Source organism: Malaclemys terrapin, chromosome 7 (assembly GCF_027887155.1).
Source record: "Malaclemys terrapin pileata isolate rMalTer1 chromosome 7, rMalTer1.hap1, whole genome shotgun sequence".
Classification (NCBI taxonomy): domain Eukaryota; kingdom Metazoa; phylum Chordata; order Testudines; family Emydidae; genus Malaclemys; species Malaclemys terrapin.
This window is the reverse complement of record NC_071511.1, coordinates 26,548,628-26,570,690: the sequence shown is the minus strand read 5'-3', so window position 1 is coordinate 26,570,690 and position 22,063 is coordinate 26,548,628. Positions and strand designations below refer to the sequence as shown.

The 22,063-nt window shown below is 43.2% G+C and overlaps 1 protein-coding gene across 3 annotated transcripts; it reads right to left on the bottom strand.

Annotated features, from left to right (window-relative positions):
- Positions 1–4,090: 4,090 nt before the first annotated feature.
- WNT5A (Wnt family member 5A) lies at positions 4,091–21,821 on the bottom strand. 3 transcript variants are annotated; one of them, XM_054035458.1, is made up of 5 exons: positions 20,792–21,821; positions 15,079–15,212; positions 13,773–14,038; positions 8,596–8,888; positions 4,091–6,928 (listed from the first exon to the last, which is right to left on the bottom strand). In XM_054035458.1, the coding sequence occupies exons 1-5, from the start codon at positions 20,795–20,797 to the stop codon at positions 6,470–6,472; spliced, it is 1,158 nt and encodes a 385-aa protein (XP_053891433.1). In that variant the 5' UTR covers positions 20,798–21,821; the 3' UTR covers positions 4,091–6,469. The 3 variants fall into 3 exon arrangements, with proteins under 3 accessions (XP_053891433.1, XP_053891434.1, XP_053891435.1); XM_054035459.1 differs by lacking the exon at positions 20,792–21,821 and adding an exon at positions 15,574–15,879; XM_054035460.1 differs by lacking the exon at positions 20,792–21,821 and adding an exon at positions 15,786–15,872.
- Between the last annotated feature and the right edge of the window lie 242 nt (positions 21,822–22,063).

The window sequence follows — 22,063 nt, the reverse complement described above, 5'->3', positions numbered from 1 at the left end:
ATGGTTATACTTCCAGTTCATTAACTTCTCAGACTTGATTTACTTTCAGACTCTTTACCCATCAATGTACGATGTAAGAATATGAAAAGTAGTAATGGGGGAATTATTCTTTCCCTCTAAAAAGCAGAGCTGCAGAACTATACGTCTTCTCTGTTTTCCATGAATTTATAGACAATTTTGACTGAGACAGTTGCTTGCTTGGCATACTAAGTCACTATATTTGCATAACATAATTTGGACTCTACTTACCCACTGTCTTTATTCACCAGTTCTTATCTTCTCAAATCAGGGTCATCTCTCACTTGCTCAGTTTTATAGCCTGTAGCTTGGACAGTAAATTACAGTACTACTGAATTCTCCCTCCTTACTCCCAAGTAGTGGTCAATTCAAATTTGCTCAAGCATTACTCTTTACTTTTGCAAGGCTGCCAATTTACAAAGTAAAGAGACATTGGAGGATTCCTAAAAAATGTTTGCTTACCAAGCAGGATCTCTGCTTAGATCAGTAGTTATTGAAAGCAAACCCCACCTTACTTGGGAAAAGAAACTGTGAGAACATGCCATTCTCTTTAGGAATAAGAAAGGAAAAACTTACACGGAGGTAGTGCTTACCAGCTGGAAGAGAAGGACACACAGGAAGTGGCAACCAGTAGCAAAATAGTCACTTTTGAGAAGCAACTGCTTAGCTCTGCCAACTTTAAAGGGATAGTCCACAAGAGTGTGCGTGTGTGGGGGAAAGTTCTAGAGGAGGGCAACCCTGCACAGAGGCGAATCATTAGGGACCAGGGAGACAAGAAGACAGGCTACTTTTGCACTGTGCGTACCACAACTATATCACAGGAACAGTCGCCAGTCATCCACACTATTCCTCTCTCATGAAAAGACTGTGAAAAATTATTCTAAATAAAAGAAGCCCTTTTGGAATGGGATGCATCTTGTCTGAAACTGTTGAGCCGTGCTATAAACTTTACGCTTCAGTTTGTATATTTTAAAGTCCTTGAAAGTGGATCTGGAATAAATCAGCAATGGGTCAAACTGGTTCAGAAAATGTTTGAGTAACTCTGTCTACAGGTGCCTTCAGGGGTTCTCGATCAGCTGAATATTTTGACTACTGCCGTTCAATCACTACTCAAGAAAGCAGAACTGCTGGGAAAGGCAACACATCATAAAGCAACATTGATTGTAAATGATCCAGTACTTGTTACCTCAGGTCCCAAGTTTTGGCAACAGCATTACCAGAAGCAACTTCACAACATCACACCACCCAACTTAGTCAAGCCCTAGCCAACATCACTCAAAAACAAAGTTAAGAGTTTTTAGAACTGACACATTGCCTAGATAACCTAACCTTAATTTTTCTCAATTATAAAAAAGAATCTGAACTTGCATATGAGAAATATCTATTTTAAAAGTGAGAAGCAGCATATAATCTTGCCAAACTTCCCCCTGTGATAAGCAGGATCAGACATAACTAAGTGGGTGGTTTATGGTGAGGGAGAAATGTCACTATGAAAATACAACCAGTCTGTATTATTGCTTCTCAGCTGAAGCCAAAGACTTTTTATAATTTAGTTACCTGTATGTGGTTTACTTACACACACATACTTACTTTAGAGCAATATGGAAAGCCTCTTGCTCCCAACACAGTTAGGATCATGCAGTGCCACTGAAGTCAATAGCATGGGTCTCACTGAGCACAAAGTTTGGCTCAACAGCTACACAAACTGTCAGAGTAGTATAAACAAATGCACACAACCCTCATGTAACAGAAACGTGGATAAAGTGAAATAAATTAGAATTACAGGTTGTAATCACAATTTTTTTAAACTACATCTACCAAGTCACATGCTACCCTCGAGTATGGTTCTATATGGTTCTCCCCTATATTTTCATTTATTAGATTTTTCTTTGTTTTTAAATGCTATTTCAAGAGCATTAAAGGAAGAGATTACAGAATGCTGCGACCGACCGCAGAGCTGGCTCAACAAAGTAAGTCAAAGTTTGCAGCTTTCAAAGGAGTTCATACATAAGTCATATGTCACGGCTGATACATAAGCCTTCCACTCTTTTTTCCCTGTGCCCAGAGATTATTCCAAATTGCACACACAATATTTTGTTTTAATACAAATAGTACATGACAATGAACAAAAACAGATTTAATTTTGTAGCTGGATCCAGTTGTCATTGATTTGTTTTACTAAATAATATCACAATCTAGAAGCCTTTTGTTATATTTAAATATTAATAAAGTTTCCAGTCTAGTTTTAAATTCAAAGTGAAATTAATTTGGACTGTTGATAGAAGTGCTGAGAAAAAGAAAGATTTTATTAGATGGTGAAACGTTAGGATCACGTCTCTAAATGTGTTCAGAACTTGGGTTTTAATGCCAGCCTGTGTAACTTATCCTATAGAATCAGCTTTGGGTTGTGTGTGTGTGTGTGTGTGTGTGTGTGTGTGTTTTCTCTTTAAAAAACAGACTATTTTTGTTTGTTTCACTGTTTCATACCAAAATGATCACTGAGAAATAATAATGACCCGCCCCCAATAAAAAGTTTTGTTTTATAGCGCACTTTTAGGCACTCTCTCTTAAGGAGTCTGATCTAAAGTCCATTGAAGTCCACTGGAAAGACTCTACACGCTTTGTATCAAACCCTTGTGTTGCATGTGTATGACATCATAGAACTGAAAGCTTCTCTATAGAGATGGAAACCTTTTTGATTTCCATTTCCATACACTGCCTGCCTCTGTTCCAGTTCACTCCTCTGAGTTTTCTCCCTGTTCCTGGTACACTTCTTGATAAAACCAATGGCTTGAATAATGTTTGGCAAAAGCAGATTGAAAATTGGCATTGGCAACATCACAATAAGGAAAAAGGTGCGCAAAGGTTTCTAAAAATATACGGGTCCATCTAAAAGAGAATAGCACTTTAAAGAATTGAAGAGATAAACTTCACTGAAACTTAAAGCAATCTCCCTTGTGTCAGAGGTCATGACTATTTTGAACATGGCTGTTCGGTGCTGCCAATCAATTTTTTTTTTGTTAATTTTCCTGCTATTGGGAAGAGCTTGAACATAATCCAGTCCAAAAAATGCTGACTTTTCTAAATAGGGCCTGTGTTTTTGCAATAAAGAACACTGGTCAATATACAACTAAAGAAAAACTGAACCAGATGTGAGTAATAGGACCACAGAACTTTGCATTTGCCCAGAATCGCTATTTTAAAACACACAGATGTTGGTCTACTGTTTTTGTGGGATAATACATTCTTGGCAACCAAGAAGGGGTTTCAGTATGTTAGAAGGTTATCCTGGAACAAAAAAAGAAAAAGAAAAAAAAAGGGGGTGCTAATTTATCAAGCTCTCCGCTGTGGCAAAGATTTCAGAGGCACATTCAGGAAATCAGTTCAGAGGATGCTGGTCTCAGGACAGCTTTGCTTTTTACTTTTGTTTTCCTTTGCTAGTTTACTTCCTTGCTTGTGAAATTTCATTGTGCTCTTTTAAAAAAGGACACTTGCTCTGTTTATACATATTCCAAATTTCAGGACAAGAAGTCTGGGCAGAACTGTTGATTTTTAATTGAAACTATAGAAAATCGGTTTTTTAGACTAAAAATTTAGTCAGACAAAAAACAAAATCCAGCTACAAGTCCCCAGGTCCTACAAACTCTTATTCCTGCGTAAAGCCTTGATTCACACCAGTAGCTCAGTTGAAGCCAGTAGGGCTTCTCAGGTAAGAGCTATTCACGGGATTAAAAGGCCCCCATGAATCCAAAACTGCTAAAAACAAAACAAACCGCTAAAACACTGAAAGCTACATGCATAATTGTTCAATAATTCAATTCGTTTGGCCACTTGTCAGCTGGGCTCCTAACCATCTACAGAATATTTTGTGGTGCACAGAGTCATAAGGTTTTTTTCCCAAAAAAGTTGTTACATCGGTAAGCGTTCTTAATATAGAAATAAAATTTCAAGCTATACTTTGTGTGTTTGGCATAGGGTCACTTCCTTGTTTTACCACGTAGTAAATTTTTTAAAAGTCAACCTTTTCATTGTTTAACAAATCCTCCCCTGAAAGATAATTAAAACCACTTCCCAACATACAACCAAAGTTTTATTTTTATAGTCTATCTTCCATTATGGCGTAAAGCCTTTAAAAAAATTTTTTTAAACCAGTGAAATATACAAATCACGCAAGACAGAAATATGTACATTAAATGTACAGAACAAACAGAGGAAATGACATAGAAGATTTACATAATATCTGAATGACAAGTAAAATATTTTACATTAAATAGTATTTTAAAAGCTAGGATCATTAGACTCAGCTCTGCTCACAGACACGAGTCACTAAAAAAGGAACAAGATGTGATTCAGCAAATAAAAAAGGACTATGGTTTTTGTATAATAAAAACCAAAAGTGACATATTCAATGAAGTAGTGCCTTTTTTAATTTTAAGATACTTTGTTTGCAAACATCTGGAAGAGAGGGGTAAATATGTTCTTAATAAATTAAGAGCAATAAAGCATCATTTAAAAAGCTGATAAATGATCAAGATGAACTTAATGCAACAGGTTATAGGCTTGTGAGAAGTTAAGGCTTTAGTATGACTAAGCTAAAGTGGAGGATTTCTCTCATTTGATATTGAAGGCCAATTTGTTTAATTTATGGGATGGGAATGATTTGGGATGAGGTTTCTGAACCAATTACAAATGCTAACTGTGTTTTTGTAAATACACTGTATTGGGGAAAATGCAAGAAGTTGCTGTAGTAGGTACTGATTTCCATCTCAAAAAATTAAAAAAACCTTAAAACAAACGAAGGGCCAAATAGAGTTTGTGCTAGGGAATTTTAAGGTTTCTGTGTCAATGATCATCAATAATGCCCTTGCAGGAAAGTGGAAGAGAGAAGCAGTCTCCAAACCAGTGTGAATTCAAGTGCATGGTATCTGTTCTACCTGTAGCCCAAGAAGCCCCCTTAGGTTAAGAAAAGGCTTATTCTTTGTGATTAAAGTATTCTTAAAACCCTTTGTGTTATGACACCAAGAATGCTAGAATCAGTATAAAAAAAAATCCTAAAAGTGATTTGTAAAAGGAAATGGGGGAATAATATGCTCCTAACTGATGAACTGCCTCTGTAACTTTAGCAGTTTAATAAAAATCACTGGCTGTATTGAAATATATATGTACAAAAAGCTCTGAAATATCAGACACCAGCAGACCACAGTTTTCACGTATATATGTAACTGCTCAAGTATAGTCTGAACAGTTTTAGTGTATACCTGCAATATATTATCTAAAGCACGTGTACTGAAGACATCAGATGATAAATTTGGCATTGCTGCAATATTTCATTGAACTAAAATAGCCACTTAACATAATTAAGAGATGAAACTATTGTCTCCTCAAGTCAAAGCTTTCCCCAAATCCACAATAAACCAACCATCTCAAGAATGATTGATCATTAATTATTAATTTCCTTGGATATGAGGGGTTATTTACTAAGCTGTGTTTTGAAAGTTGGCCAGCTATCACACAACTTTTTTTTAAAAAAAGGCATTTCAAATTAGGGGAATTCTGTTTCCTAAAGGGCTTTCCAGAGAGTGGGACAGTGAAACAGCTGCAGGGGTGCAATTTCTATTGGGTCAGACGAGAGCACACTGTTCGGTGAGATTCAGAGGTCACTTGCTCCTGATATTCTTTATCAGTAGGGCATTGCTTGCTAAGATGGGATACTCACACTTCATACATAACTAGATGAAGAGCTGATAGGTCACATCCTGCTTTGATGTACACTTTTAGCGTCAATCAAGGTAGATTTTTTTTCTTGGTCTTGCTAGCTACTGGACCCAAGACTTTTGGTCCTAAATAGCACAGCTGAACCCTTTAAAAGTCTTATGCGCTCGTACCTTTTAATTACCTCACATTTAAATTAGCACCTTGCAGTCATGTGATTGACATCATAGTAACTTTGTGCTGAGCCCTCCTGTGGATATATCAACCCTCCTTTTATGGACCCCTAGATACATACAAAGTTGATCAATATATCCATCAGACTACTTTTGGTCACTGAAGCTAAAATCATGCACAGGTTTGTGGGTTATTGCGTTCATAAGGATCATTCTCAGATCCCAAGCACCTCAGAATTCTTTGCCGGTTGCACAAGTACTATGACTCATGGGACTAAGTTAGAATATGTTGGATTTCCCTTCAAACTACACTATTTTTTTTAAAGTCTTTTTTTTGGGGGGTAAAATAAATATTTTCTTGGGTTCTCCCCCATTGTTGCCAAAAATATAAACCACACACAGTCCTAGGATGGGTGCAGAAAAGGTTCCAGTCACTTCTTTTTGTAACCTTTATAAAAAAAAAAAAAAGAAAAAAAATCATTGGACTCTATAAATAAAGTGGAGATTGTCCTGGAGGTAGCACCCCTGCTGGCAGGCGGAAGACGCTCCTCCCACATCATCACCCCCTATTTGCACACAAACTGGTCCACGATCTCTGTGCACTTCTTGCATTTCACATAGCAGCACCAATGGAACTTGCAGTGGCAGCGCTCCGTCTGCACTGTCTTGAACTGGTCATAGCCCCGGCCACAGCACATGAGTTCGCAGCCGTCCATGCCCTCTGAGGTCTTATTGCAGAGGCGGCCCTGGGTGCCTAGGGAGCCGGTGCTCTCATTGCGCACACAATAGTCGGGGCTAGGGTCAATGTAGACCAGGTCGTGGATGGTGGGCGTATTGAAGCGGCTGTTCACTTGCACCAGCTTGCCCCGGCTGTTGAGTTTCATGGCAGCAGCGCTATCATATTTCTCCTTCAGGGCATCACCCACTTTGCGGAAATCAGCCAACTGCAGCCAACAGGTCTTCAGGCTGCAGGAGCCAGACACCCCATGGCACTTACAGGCCACATCAGCCAAGTTATACACAGTCTAAGCGAGAGAAAAGAGGAGGAGGGAAAATAAAGGTGTCAATGTGGTTGTTACATAGCTTGCGCGCACCCCTCCCCCCCTTAACATCCCCATCACCCCTACACACATGGGAAGAGAGCCCCTAATACACCCCTACTTTCCCTCTCCCACCCACACCAAAGGGAGTGAGCTCAACCCCCTTCTCACACACCACACACACACACACACACCCCCTAAGTGTGCACACAAGTCCTCAGTAGAATCATTCATGTTACATTCAATTTTAGGAATTTGCCCTATTGCAGGGGAAAGGATTTTGCTGTTTCACTGAGAAATTTCAAACAGCCCTTTATTTTATTTTTACTCTCTCAACTAATCTCAGTTTGAGGCTTGTACTAGAGAAAGGAGTTAAGATTTCTTCTATTACAGGCTGTGCGGCAGCTGATTGTCTGCTCTTGGCTCAGCAGTACCCTCCCATCCAAAATACTGCTGTGTAAGAGAGACTGCATCCAGAAGAAACCCCCAAACACCTTTGGGTGGGGGACTGACCTACGCAGCAATATCCGTTTTATAAAGCTTTGGCAGCAAGATCTCAGTCATTTACCCTGTATAAATAGAAATAAGAGTCAGTGTTGACACTGCCCCAAAAATCCTGGGGTCTGACACATTAGGTGGATACTTTATGCAACTTCCACCCAACATTTAAAAAGAGTTTCGATGCTGCCAGATGGCACTGCAAAGAGGAGGCTGGGAAGGGGGAAAAAAAACTGCTGGAGTATCTGTAGACAACTGTGAAAGTTATTTTTCTTCTCTCTAGTAGTAAACTGACCTTTCCGTTGCTTTCACATTTCATACCCTCCTCTCACATTTAAATAATATGAATTTTCAATTATCTTTCATCTGTCCTCACCTTCAAACCCAAGAGTAGTCTCCAGCAGACTATTTCTGGCACCACAGGCACTAGGAAAATAACGACTTTGGCTCTTTGAGTTCATAATATTGTGTAAAAAAAGTTTACACCTATTCATTTAAGGCATTTTCAAGATAAATAAGCCACAAAAAACACTTTTCACCACAGAGGAGGGTTTTTTCTAATCATAAGCTTTTCCCATCCTCAAAAGGGGTGGGGGAAATTATGTTAACCCTGCAAGAATATTCCGCTCTGGGGAGTTTGGTGCTTCTCTTCTCCCTCCAAAGCAAATTGGATTGGTTGGAAATATAAACCAATAAAACTCTATTCTGCAGAAAACTCACAGTGAACTGTAGGGTTGTAACTAACAGAACATGGAGGAAGACAAGATATGCTGCTCTCCCACTGGTCCTATGAGGTAGGGAACAGAAAACCCATGTTGTGTTGTCACTCAGGAATACTCATATACACACACACACACACACACTCTCTCTCTCCCCCTCCCCATACTTAAACCCAACTTCACACGCTTTCCCCTGTATTTGAAGAAGGCCAAATATTAAAGGTTTTGATCTCTGAGCTCACCAGCAGATTTCACTGGGGACTAATAAGAAAGGCAAAGAAAATATTTCCTTGAAAAACGAACACGTGCATGAGCTAAGGACCTTCAGAGAAAGTTATCCATGCCACTGTTCTTTATCTCTCTGTCATTAATTAGGTGTGTCCCTTCCCAGGCAGGCTTCTTTGGGCAAGGGGAAGGAGCCACTCAGCCACTTACTCGTCTTCCAGCCTCGTTGTTATGCAGGTTCATCAAAATCCTAGCACTCTCGTAAGAACCTTTCTGATAAATTCTCTCACGTTCCCGAGCATCCACAAACTCCTTGGCGAAGCGGTAGCCATATTCGATGTTATCCCCACAGCCACCCCACAGCCAGTCCCGGGGTAAATCTTTGGGCCTGGCCGCTCTGCTGCAGCCACAGGAGGAGAGCTCCCCCTCTCGGCAGGCGCGGCTCATTGCATTAACCACCCCAGCAGCGCTGACTGCATAAGTAAAGGCAGTCTCCCTACTGCCTGCAAGGAAAGAGAAAGCAAGTGTTAAAGGCAAGTCTCCACATGTTCTATGACATTCAGTACAGGGCATGGGGAAATGCTATATATGAAATTCATGGGGTTTTGAAGTGTGCTTTAGCCTAAGAGGTCTCCATGGAAATATTTTTATTCCTCCCCTCCCCCCGCAAAAGCAAACAAATCAATGACAGAAAGTGGAGGTTCAGTTACGAAGAGCAGGAGCTGGATTCTCCTCTCACACTGGTTTTCACCAGGGAACACTGTGGCGCAACAATGGTACAATTGAGAGGAGAATCAGGCTCTAGGAGTATGTTTAGCAATGGGTTCCAACAATAATTGTGTCCAGGGGTTAGAGAGCCTGGCTGCTTCCCATCTTCTCTTTTTAAAGATGCTAAATACAACTTTTAGAAGTCTGTTCCTTAAATTACTACTTCTTGAACATGATATATCTACTTCACTCATTTATTCCAATTTATTTAAAGTTACAGCATTTCACAAAGCCTGCTGGTGTCAAAGAAAGTGCACACCAGAATGATACTTGTCAATATTCTGCCCTGCACATAAACTGGCCAGCAACTTTGAAGAGGTTATTTAAAAATAAAGATATAATAACCCAACTAATATAGCAAAAGAAGCCACTTCCAATCATTTCTATAAGTTGCAGGGAAGAGCGAGCCTGGGATAGGAGTGTATTAAATGTTTTAGCCAAGGACTGATTCCCTTACATTCAATTTTTCCCAACTTTCATTTTAAGATAAATAAGTTTCATTCAAGGTGATGACAGAAAAAGCTCTTTGTTCATATGTGCTTGTCACAGGATATCCTCACTGGAAGATAAATTCATTAACAGCTTCCTCAACAAGACATCATCCTGATCCATTTTTACCTAGAACCCAGCTACATCCATCTCCTTTCTCAGGAATGGCAAGAGTTCTATTTTACAACAAATGTCTTTCATGAAAACAAGGCTAACATTATAGAGCCTTCTGGAAGTTTGCATTTCTTCTTATCAGGAAGTAGGGCCAAAACCGCTACTTTTCATCATAACAGGCTCAAGCCTAAAGTCCTTCTCCAGGAAAGACTACTAAAATGACTGTTGGATCAGGCTAAAACATAATTTGAAGTTGAAAATCAAAGAGAGTTAGCTATTGGTTTAACTGTTAGTTTTCCTTCTATTCTTTAGTCCAAAAATAAAGTTGGTCTAGGTAAACCTTGATTTTACCAAGCTTGCGGGAGAAACATTTTTGTAAAAATCAGGGTTTTGTCAGATATGATTTTTGGATAACAGTTCTTTGAGGCAGGGACTGTTTGTACAGGGCCTGCCACCAAAGGCTCACTTCTGATTTAGGCCTGTTGGCACCACTGTATATTATGAACAGTAGTCACAGTTAATCTGTATTTAACATAGATCTAACACTATGTTCAGAGCAGCGCTGTTAATGTAACAACTGCTGCCTTTTCAAATAATCTATGTTCTTTAAATGAAAAGAATCAGAGGTCATATACTGGGGAAGACCATTTCTAAAATAGTAGAATCAGAACCACCCTTCCCCTCAGTGCTACGTCCATTCCAGCAGATACTCACTCATGAGACTGCTTGCAAGGGTTATGGGTTACTCCTGAGTATAAAGGTTCACAAGAGTAGTCTAAGGGGTTGTAATAATGTTGGTGTTATATGTTTTTGATTTTGCATTTACCATAAATTAACCGGAGGAACTGCTTGAACAGATTTTAAAGCTAAATTCTGGATTGTAATGTAAAGCATGTTTTGGATTTATTCTCCAGTCCTTATTCAAGTTAATGGGATGTTTGCCTAGGTAAGGAATGCAGATTTTTTTTCCCTTTGTCTATGATTTTTTTTGAAAAATGTATGGTTAGCTCAAGTTTACACATATTAATTATCTTGTGTACTCCATAAAGTTAAAAAAACCTGAGTTTTAAATCTAAGGTCTTGGTGCATTTTTAAGGAATCCTTAAGGAAGAAAGGATGTGATGGAAGGGTGTGAAAAGGGGAACATGAGTGAGAGAAAACTGTCCCTAAAAGAGCAAGTTGCATATATTCAACTCCATTTTTTAGTTAAAGCAAAATTTGGCTAATCCACTGAAACAGATCTAAGGGCAGGCAGTTTTAGATTGCACAACCACTATTAACCCAACACATCACCCTATCTCTCATTGACTTTGGCAACATTATAGGAGTCACATTTCCACATGGATAAATTGCTCTGGAATAGTTTTTCCAGAGTATTTAGGCACAAACATGCTTTTCTCCAGCATCCAACATGTCTGTCTTTCCCCACATTTCTTCAACATCCATCTCTATTGTGGCCATTGCAAGAAAACACACCATCTAAACATGTTTGAGTTCCTCTATGTCCTGCATATGTAACATAAAAATGGGACATTGTTCCATGTACATATTACTGGTAAGAGAAGTGCCACAGAAAAATAAATTTAAAGAAACAAAAATCTATCTAAATCTGGGCATAAGATACAAAACATTCTCTTTGTCCTGTATTTCAAGAGCATTCAAAACTATCAGCAGACGTGATTAGACTGGACCTCTCTCCCATGCAGTTGTTGAAAAGATCAATTTATGTTAATATTCCTTTTCTATGTTTAAAATAGGGTCCAAATATGCCTTAGTTCTAGGTCTACAAAGAAACTAAAGGACAGCACAATATATTGCATATAGCAGGATTTTAATAGTCTAATTAAGAAATGATCAACTGAGAGGAAGCTATGGTAACAGAATAAAAGCCCTGTAAATTTAATGTTCAGTAAATCATATATTCAGTTTCTATACTCAATGCTTGGTTTATTGGTACAGCTTTAGATAACTTTGCCTGATAAATCCTGGAAGAAAAAATATAAATGGACATAGTTGATCTGTGGTATTTATTACACTATCAAGTCAGTGCTTTTCTAAAAAGATTCCTCAATGCAGAATTACTTATGTTTCAGTCATTAGCATAAATGACAAAATCCTACAAAACTCTGCAGACTCAGGATCCAGTTATGATCATCTCACACCGGGGAGAATAAGGAGCAACTCTACTGACAATCAAATGATTCTACCAAAGGAACACTGGTTTAAGTATCATCAGACCTCAGACCTTTTTCCCCTATTCAAGAGGAACAACAGCTTGCCATGTATTATTTTACACTTTGATGTGAAGTACAACTATAAAACAACAATACTTTTCTTGTTCTTAATACACTTTTTAGGATCTTTAAGTGTTGGATACACCCACTTGTATCTGCAGTTACTAAAAGTGGCTTAATTACATGATAAATTGCTACATAGATATTAATTAATACAGTCATATAGTAGTGAAGAGGGCAAAGTTTTTCAACTTGTAATAAACCCCTGGGACCAGATGTGACACACTTGATGGTGTGAACCTTTCACACTGGAAACATTGGCAACACAGATATGGGCCCAATCCTGCCATCTTAATTCACACCACTGAATCAGCTGAACGTAATTGAGTAATAACGGTTGAAGTTTGGGGCCAGAAATTTAAACATTTCTTTACTGGTTTTAGTTGTAACCTCAAGAAGATTAAAGCTGAAAAGTCTCAAGGCTGTTACATTTGTTTTTCATGCTTATCTTGCTTTTTGGATCTTGCTCAGCTTGAACAATGAGAAGTGAGTTTAGTTTCTAAGTTCTCAATGCTGGGGTTGCAAAAAAAGACCGGGGAATGCCTATTTGTTTAACAGACACTGTTCCTCGGATATTTTTCAACTCTGGCACTTTTCTATTCATTTCAGGTTTTATAAAAGCTTTATTTTTACAAAAAGTTAAGTTTAGGGCCAAATGTAATTTACAGTATTCCTTCAAGCTATGCAAGGGCTAAGCAATTTACAAATGAAGTTGTTTTTAATGTAATTTAAACCATTTTTTTTTTTTGAAACAGGATAGGAAAGCATTGGAAAAGGATTTAATTTAGATCTCAAATTAAAAAGTTACTCTGCACAAGCTATGAGCTAGAGCAATGTTGAGATTAAGTGCCAGTATAAATGCTGTATAAAACACAGAAGACAATAGAAAGTAGATTCCTCTGGCTAGGGATTCAGTAGATAGAGAAAGACTGGAAAATTCAGAGGGAAGTTCCATCTTTGGGCCTGATCCTGTACCACTGAAGTCATGTGAGAATGACTTGCAATAAACTTCAATGGGAACAGGATCGGGCCCCTAAATTATAAGAATTATTTGTACTATGTGGGTTGCATGGAACAATTGAATTTTGAAGACGGATTTAACAGGAAAGAGGTTGGGACCCCAGCACACTGGGATAGGCAGATTCCCTTGCAACATCCTTTCCTAACAGCTATGTTATTATATGCAACATAAATTACAAGTACACTTTGTCCTGATAAAACTGATTTTGTATGGATTATAGAGCTGCTTTCTGTTATAAAGCCAACTTTCTTTAAACCATAGAAGGATTTTGCCACACCTGGCAGTAAATGAGAAGGCATTGTTTATAAACACTGTGGAGAATGTCAGTTAACTGCTACATAAAATTAATTTATTACACAGCATGAGCAATTTTGGAACCCAGATATTTTTGCCACACACTACTACTTTTTAGTTAGTTTTAAACATACCATTATTTTATTTCAGTTTTTTCCTTAAAGTTAATGAGTATTTTAATGCCACTTTTTCTTTCCTACTGCATTCTTGTATTCAGATGGTTTTTGCCTTCACTTTTTTGAGGGGTGGGAGCAAGCGGAAAATCAACTCTGACTAAAAATAGGGTTTTTTTGTCAGCTATAATTACACAGATTAAGAACTTGGCAACAGTGTCTAATACAGAACATTAAGTAAATATTACACACATTCTTAGGCAACAGTTTGATCAGAAAGTTTTTGCTTCCTACCTATTTGCATGACTCTGCCAAAAACAGAGTTGTTGTCCACAGTGCTGCAATTCCATCTTCTGTGTCTGAACTGATACTGGCATTCCTTAATGCCTGTCTTTGCCCCCTCTCCAATATACTGCATGTGGTCCTGATACAAGTGGCAGAGTTTCTTCTGTCCTTGGGAAAGTCCTGCTAGTTGACTACATAGTGGCTGTGCTCCTATTATATATACCTCTGACATCTGAACAGGGTTCATAGGATTCATATGATTCATACCTAAAGACCTGCATAAAGAAATTAGATTAACATTGGGAGGACAAATACAATATTAGAGTATAAACCTACCCACTCCTGTTCTTGTGACCAAGAGGAAAACTTTTGAACAACAATGAAAATCATCCAACTCTTGTTTAAAGGCTGTACAGAAGACAGCTGGCCACATGTATAGAATGATGGCAGCAGGCTTTAGTGACTGTCTTTGCCAAGACTTCAATGTACCTGAATGCCAGGATTCAAATTTCACCCCATCCCTACAAATTTCTGTGGGCATGGTAAAGTTACAAGAAGTCCCAAGCAACTGTCTGGCCATAGAAGTGCATAAAATAATAACAAAACAACTCCCAAGCATACCACACGATTTAGAATTTTCAACCTCAACTTTCAGTCTACACAATTATGAGAAAATAAGGAAATCCTTAAGTACCAACTGCTAGATGCTGTTACAGGCAACTACTAGCTTCTTCTAACTGATAGAAAAGATACAGAGGCACGTACAGACACTAAACAAAATTAATCATGTTTTCCCGATTCTTAAAAGAGGTCCATATGTGCTTTCACATGATTAAAACAGGACTGCTAGTCAGAAAGTGTTCAACTGAGAGAGCAGAGGTTTTGCTTTAAAAAAAATCTCCAAATAATAGAAACATTAAAAAAAAACAAAAAACAGATATTAACTAGAGTCCCATCCCGCCCCAGCTACAAGAAATATAAACTCAGCTCCTGGGTCTATTTAGAAAGTTGTTTAAATTAAAAAAAAATCTGTGGGTAAAATATTTTGTACATGGAATTCAGTGCTTTCCCTTACATTTGTTATTTCAGACCCTGTAGAATGAGATTTTAAGTAATCCATTTAGAAATTTAATTTTGCTACTTTATTGGTGGCGAAAATAAATTTCCTTTGGATTTACAGTTATCCCAGAAATTGAGTATTGCTAAAAATCTCCTATTCATACAGCACTTTCCCTAGGAAGAGATAAGATATATAAAAACCAAACAAATTAAATATATTCTTTTAAATAAAGTCAGTATATTTTAAGATGCTTACCACCAAGAGCTGGCTTCTATTACAACCTGGGCGAAAGAGGAGAAAATGGCCAGAACCACTATGAGGTACTTGGAAGCCATTGCACTGCCAACTGTCCCCAAAGCACCTCCTTGGACTAATATTCCAATGGATTTCTGGAGGAGAAATAAAAGGAACAGATTGTTTATTGTTTCTCAGATCATTTTTAAGCATACAAGTTTAAACAAGGGAGGTATCCTGGGTCCCTTTTAAGTTGACTCTTGACTGACTGCCCTTCTCACAAGTGAGTTTTTGGTGGCAAAATGCAGGCAGTTTCTAGTCCAAATTAGTCCACCCACGCAACCTGACAAGGAAATTTTATTCACTGCGATTCTGCTTATAGGGCTGCCCAGCGACTACAGACATGTCTCAGTGCCGTTGAATCAAAGCACAGTGCCAAACCCAATCTCTTAGAAAAATCCCTTATTCTCAGTCGCACACTTTAACAGCAGCAGCAAAAAAACCCCAACAACTTACTCCACTTTCATTCTTCTAGGAGCAGTCTACAGGGTGCCCGGACAGGGGAGAAGCAACAAGTGGAGCAAACACATCAAGGGCAAAGTGAAGATGATGCATCAAGTTGCGGGGGTGTTTTGGGAATGGGGAGGGCAGGGAGATTCAGCTGTTACATTAACTCCAAACTAACAATGGATGTTCCCCAGCCCCCAACCCCCACACAGAAATGACACCTTTATGGGCCATTTTGGGAGCTGCTTCCAGATGAGAACCAACGAGGCAGATCTCGTCCGAGCAAAGCTCATTCCGTTGTCAGGCGACGCGTGTTTCTCCTTCCCAGCTCGAAATGCCTCTCTAACCCGAAGGCGGGGGGGGGGGTCCGATTCTCCTCATTTGGGAGACAGATATTTGGGCCCCCCAGGGATCCCCAATCTGATTGCGGCCGGAGATGAGGCGGGGAGCTAAGAAAGCCACCAAGGCAGCACGGGATAAGATGCCGGCATGGGGGGGTTCTCCCGCTTGATTTCACCATCCGGGGGGAAACAGGATCGCGTTGCGCCGTCACTACAAGTAGGGCGCATGGGAGTTGGAGGTCGGGGACGGTTTGCCTCTTCTGCCAGGAGACGAAGCGCCCGTGGGTCGGGATTGCGTCTCCGGCTGCCCCGCGCACCCCATCCCAGCTTCGCCAGCGCGCCGGGACTGGGGAGTGACCACACGGCACTGCGACTGGGGAGGTGGCGGCGCCGCGACAGGAGTCCATTCAAACCAGCCCCCTGCGGGAAGAGCCGGCAGATCCGGCCCCGGGGCAGAGGGAGCGCGGAGCTGGGACACAGGTTCGCCCGGCAGCAGCCCGCGGAGCGCACTCAGAGCGAGTGACCGGGCGCCCCGCAAGCCCAGCTCCGTCCGGCTCTCAGGAAAGGAGCCAGCGATCCATTCCGGGGGGACAGGCCGCTAACGGGACCCAGGGCCAGGGGAGCCCCCGTCCGTCAGCGCCGACACTGGGGGCCCGAGCTCCCGGGGGAGTTGAGCGCTGAGCTCCGCGGCTAGTGGAGCCTGGGAACGGTTTGGTTCAGTGACGGGTGGGTTAGCTGGGGGTGAGGCTGGGACTGCCCGGCGCGGAGCACCTGCAGGGCCAGGGGGCTGGCGGGGCACGCAGCCCGGGAAGGAGCTTTCCCGTCTCCGGGGGCACCCACCGAGGGTGGGCGGAGTGGCGCGCCAGAGGCTCCCTCGGGGCGCGGGTTGCAGGACACTGCGCGCACTTGGAGACTGGATGCAGAGCGGCTGCGCTCTGGCGGAGCCCGTCCTGTTCCCGGCCCAGGCGAGGAGAAGAAAGCGGGCCGCTTTCCGGAGCTCAGCGCACTCCCATTGCCGCTTGGAATCGCCGGCAGAGGCCTTGCTCCGGATGGGTATTATTAGCCCGGGGTCTAATTGCTATTAAACACTCCCAGCTGCCTAATAGGGGGGTTAAGGTTTTCAGAAGGAGCTGAAGTGGGAACGAAGGGGCGAGCCTCATGCCCACAGATTAAGGGAATTTCTTTGTTACAGGAAAACCTTCAACTTTTCCCAACAGTATGAAGGGAGGAGAATCCGGATTGTCAGGCGCAGTCACGCACGGAGTTCGCTAGGGATCAGAATCCCCCCGACTGCTGCCTGCCCAGCATGACGGGGAAAAGCAAGGGCTCCCCTGATGGCTTTAAACACTTTGTGCCGAAGGGTTTCCATTGGATTTATCCAGTTTTTCCTACCTCGCCTGAATAGGCTGAAATAATCCTGAGTTACAAAAGGGCATTGCTCTGAAATCCATAAATCCAGCCCTGTGTTTTTGTTTTGTGTTTAAATAAACTCCCCTTCCACGAGCGCAGCCAACTCTCTGCCTTTACAAGGTTTCAGGGGAGAGCGGCCAATGCGCGCAGCAGAAAAGCCAATGGTAAACGGAAATGTACAAGCAGAAATTGGAGTGAGTTATTACGTCCCAAGGTCTCTGCCCGCGCATAAAATATCGATGCCAATTAATAAGTTAAACACTTCCAGTAAATAGGTTACTCGATCGGGCTTTAGTTCATAACGCAGGACTTGTAAGGAGAGTAATTTATTTTTTTTAAAGGCAGTTCAACACTTGGGGGCTCCCTATTCATTCTCAAAAACGTTAGTAGTGAATTAAAGGTGCTTTTAATTCTTCCTGAATTTTTTTTTTCGGGGGGGATGTTGGGGAGGCGTGTGGAGAGAGAGAGAAGAACTGTCATAGCAACACCCAGGAAATTGATAACATAAAAGCTGCCCGGACACACAGCATTCAAGGGCACAGAAAGCTGGGATTAGTGTACAGCCACATGCCCACGCCTGCGTGTGATGAGCTTTGTTACATCCACACTCTCTCTGTCACTTGGGATGCAGGGCTGTAGCACTAGGGACTTTAGATCCGCTTGCTACCACCCACTTCGCGTTTCACACCAGGCACGTCACCCAGTGCGCTGAATACTGGACTAAGGTTTTAAAAATATGACAAAATATGTAAATTTAGAATTCGCATTGGCCTCTCCTAAATTACAAGAATTAAATCTGGGGAAATTAATGTGTGTATAAGTGACAGTTTGCGGAGGGCACCGTAATGATTAAAGTCAAATGTGCTTTTTAGCAGCAGCTTAGAAAATCGTAAAAAGATTTATGCACCATAAGCTAACTTCGCAAGATTGGCAGTGGACTCGACACCCGAAATAGGGGTTTGGACGAATTTGGATATTTCGGTGCCCAGAGATACAAACTGAAACCTAATTAATTGATCGGCTCCTACTGACAGCACCTAATTAGACATTGCTCCAACTCAGTTACTAGTCACTTGTCTTCGCAAGCATCTGTAGCGCAGATGTGAAACGAGCGGGTGTGTATGTCATTTCGGGGTAGAAATGGAACTTTGTAGGGACAATGCGGGCGGTTATAAGAGGATTCAGCCCGTGGGCAGCAGTACACCCAGGAAACCGACGTTGATCCTTACTGCCAGTGACACGCTCCCGAGCGTTTCTGCAGTAGGGAGATGAAGCGTCACAACTGCAAATCATTGACAAGTCAACTGGTTCATGGAATCAAGAGCCCAGGCTCTGCATGGTCAGCAAAAGCAGCCAGTCCTCCGGCGTATAACGGGCCAGGCTCGCATGGGGGAGTGCGCACCTACAGGAGAACCACTGTGAGCAGAGCCAGGCCTTAGACGACTCTTAGAGGGGAGCTCAGAAAGGAGTTACAATCAAAATCCCGCAGAGCCAAAAAAATCCCAAAGAGTAAACATCTGGGGCAAGGTCAAGAAGGGAGTAGCAGCTCCCCCCTCCTGTAACAGTTCTCACTCTGAAGTGTCTCACGCACAATGGCCCTAGTGCAAGCAGCGCTGTCCGGTAGGTGTGTTTTTAAGGCTGGGTTTCAGGAATAAAAGAGAGGGAGGGTGTAAAAGGAAGGTTAGGACGCTGGAAACATTTTCTTCTGGCTCAAAACCCACCGGCCTGTACTCCGATTGCGCGGCTGGGGAGTGTTACATGGGGAGGGGGAGGGGGGGGAGAGTGTTACACTTTGCTTGTCAGACACTAGGTCATTCACACACAGCCCGGAACGTTGTCGGAACAGTGGAGTCAAGCGGGTTTCGTTAGGTGGAGTGGAACGAAGCGGGCCTCGCCTGGACCGGGAGGCGGCACCCGTTCGGGGAGTCATACCGCCCTTCTCCCGACAGGGGGCAGCCTCCGCCGCCAGAACCCCCGCCAGGACTGACGCCTGGTTCGGCGAGGAGCTCCAGCGCTAACTTTTTTTATTATTATTATTTTAACCATTTATTAGGACTCCAGGCTGAGAAGTAAGCCCGAGAAAGAGAGAAGAGACACCTGCGATCGGTGAAGTTACGGTCAGTCTCCGCTGCTGCAGTCACTTCAGTATCACGCAGCTAACAAGTTGCCATCAACAAACTCCTGGAAGTACCAACTATCAGCCCCAAAGTCTTACACACCGGTTGAACTTTGTAAGGCGCTTTGTGGGGCGGGAGGGAGAGAAGGGGACTGAGCAGTATGCTCTTCGGTAAGATGAAAATGGACTCTTACAGATTCAGCACAGCCCTGGAATCGCCTGTGATCCTGTTTTTACACAGGGTGTCTGGAAAGCCTTTTCAGGCATCTGGTTTTATGGTAGCTTTTATGTGAGCACTGCCTTTGGTAAGTAGGCACCCAGAGAGCCATTCGGCGCTAGTGGGTTGTAAAATGCAGAAACGATTTCTGTATAGTGATTTGCTCTGTGGTTTCAAAGCAAACGATTTACAAAAGCGATGCCACCCCTTTTCCCTCCAGTGGTTTTCAATAAAAAGGGGTACGGGTATTGAAAGATTGTAGGGTTCAAGTTTAGAGAAAAAGCCACTTACTCTGACTCAGACACCAATGTATATAGTTAATTCACGGAGAAAGGTTTTTTTTTTTTCCTAGATTTTTTTTAAAGTACATTCCAGTACTTTACATTGACAAAGTTGAATGAACTTAGAAAAGATTCGTTTCTCAGAGAAACTGAACTTTCCGTGACCCTCCGAGTGTAACTAATTTAGCATGCAATTGACAATTAAAAACAAACAAACTAACTAACAGACTTTCCAACATGGAGTCCTTAGAGCATCAAAGGGGCACCGAAAAACCTCGTTTCTCTTTTGCAGACCCCAGCAGCAGAATCTTTTACAGATGCCAAGTGACAATCTCCAAAATTTAGAATAAAACTAAAAGGGGGAAGGGGGGAAAAAAAGCCAGGTTCTAAACTGGCCTTGAGCCAGAGTTCCTTAAAGGTACAGGCCTCCATTACTGCCTGCTCTCACTCCTCCATGGCTATTCTCCCCAGAAATGAAGTCCGGAAAGATGTCTTTAAAACTTCAGCTACTAGAGGTAGCAAGAAAGATGCACAGCGTTGGAGAGCTGAATTAAAACAAGTGTCTTAAAGACTCTTCGCTTACTTTAAAAGAAACTGGTTCACGATAGGCAGGGGGCAATTTGGCCGCAAGAAGTGGGGTATTTCAGACCCACAGTTCTCCAGCAGGACTAGATGAGTGAAAAAGCTTAGAGTTTGGGAAGAGGGGGGAGACAGAGGGTCGCCAAGGCTGTCTGTGTGGGGGGTAGGGGGAGAACCCCACACATCTCACCACCAAAATACATGTAAATTCTCCACCCCCCGGACTCACACAAGCGAGCTCAGCGTCTTAACAAGCAGCCCCTCATCCCAGCCTAGGACTCACCTCCATTGCAAGGGGAATCGCCGAGCGAGAGCAGCCAAGTAATCCAAGGGGGGACCGGGAGAGAAAGGGCAAGGAGGCGGCGAGAGTAAATCCGGGATCACAGGAGCTATGCGGTATCCTCCAAAGCAGCGGGCGGCGGCGGCTGCCAGGGGCCAGGAAGGGAGCGAGCCCGGAGAGGGGGAGCGCTGGGGCCCGGCGAGCTGACACCAGGCAGACGCAGACCTCTGTCCGGCGCGGGCGCTCCCAGTGCGGAGCAGGGCACCAGGGCAGGCTCCTTTCCAAGGTCCATCAGCAATCGCCGTAATTAGGGCTTTCCAGCGAAACACGCGCGCGCGCGGCGCCCCGTGGGCGTGATCGTGCGGAAACACTTGGGAAACAAATACAATCTTCACGAGCTGCTGCAGCGAAAGCGCCCTGGGCTACGATCCTTTCCACCAGCCCAGCCCAGGTGGTGCAGCCGCCGCCGCCGGAGCGGGGCTCGCCGCTCCCTCCCCAGCAGCCCCCCGCGGAGCTCGCTTCCTAGCCCGCTGGCTTGCTCTCGGCCGGCGCGGCCCCTGCCGAAGCTCCGTGCGGGAGAGGGGCGTGAATGGAAGCGCAGGAATCCCCCCCGCTCCCCTAAAGGCTGGGCGCCGCGCAGCTGGGTGTCCGGGGCTGCAGAGCCATCCGCGGGCTGCGTCCCTCCATTTTAAACCCACGGGGAAGCCGGACTTGACTCTTCGGCGCAACTGGGGAGGGGGATGCGCGGCTTAGAGGGGGCGGCTTTTCCTGCAGCCCAGACGGGGACTCGGGCAAGAGGAGCTGGGGGAAAGGGCGCGGGGGAAGGTCCCGGGCTCAGGGGTTGTAACTCTCCCAATCCATTGCAGGGCAAAGCCCCTCAGCGCCGGGCACAAGTTACACACAGGCGGGACGAGCGGTGGCAAAGCGCTGGAGCGGCCGCGGCGTTTCCTTCCTGCGCCTCTCGGCTGGGTCCCCGCGCGCCGCAGACAGCCCGCTCCCCCCCTCCCCTAGGTCTCTATCGCTCGCGGCTCTCCTCGTCACCCTGCCTCTGAACAGTGCACGGAAAAGTTATACGGCCAACGGCGGCCGAAAAACTTTAGGAGGTGCGCATGCGCCTTGCGCCGACCTATGGCAAACCAGACTGGGTTTTAAAGCTGTACCACAGACAGGACCCCAGCGCAAACCTCTGCAATACAGAGATGCTCCACAGGACCTCCCCCACCCACCGCCCTTCAAACTATTCGCAGTCCGTTGCATCCTTCCTAGGAAGGAGAC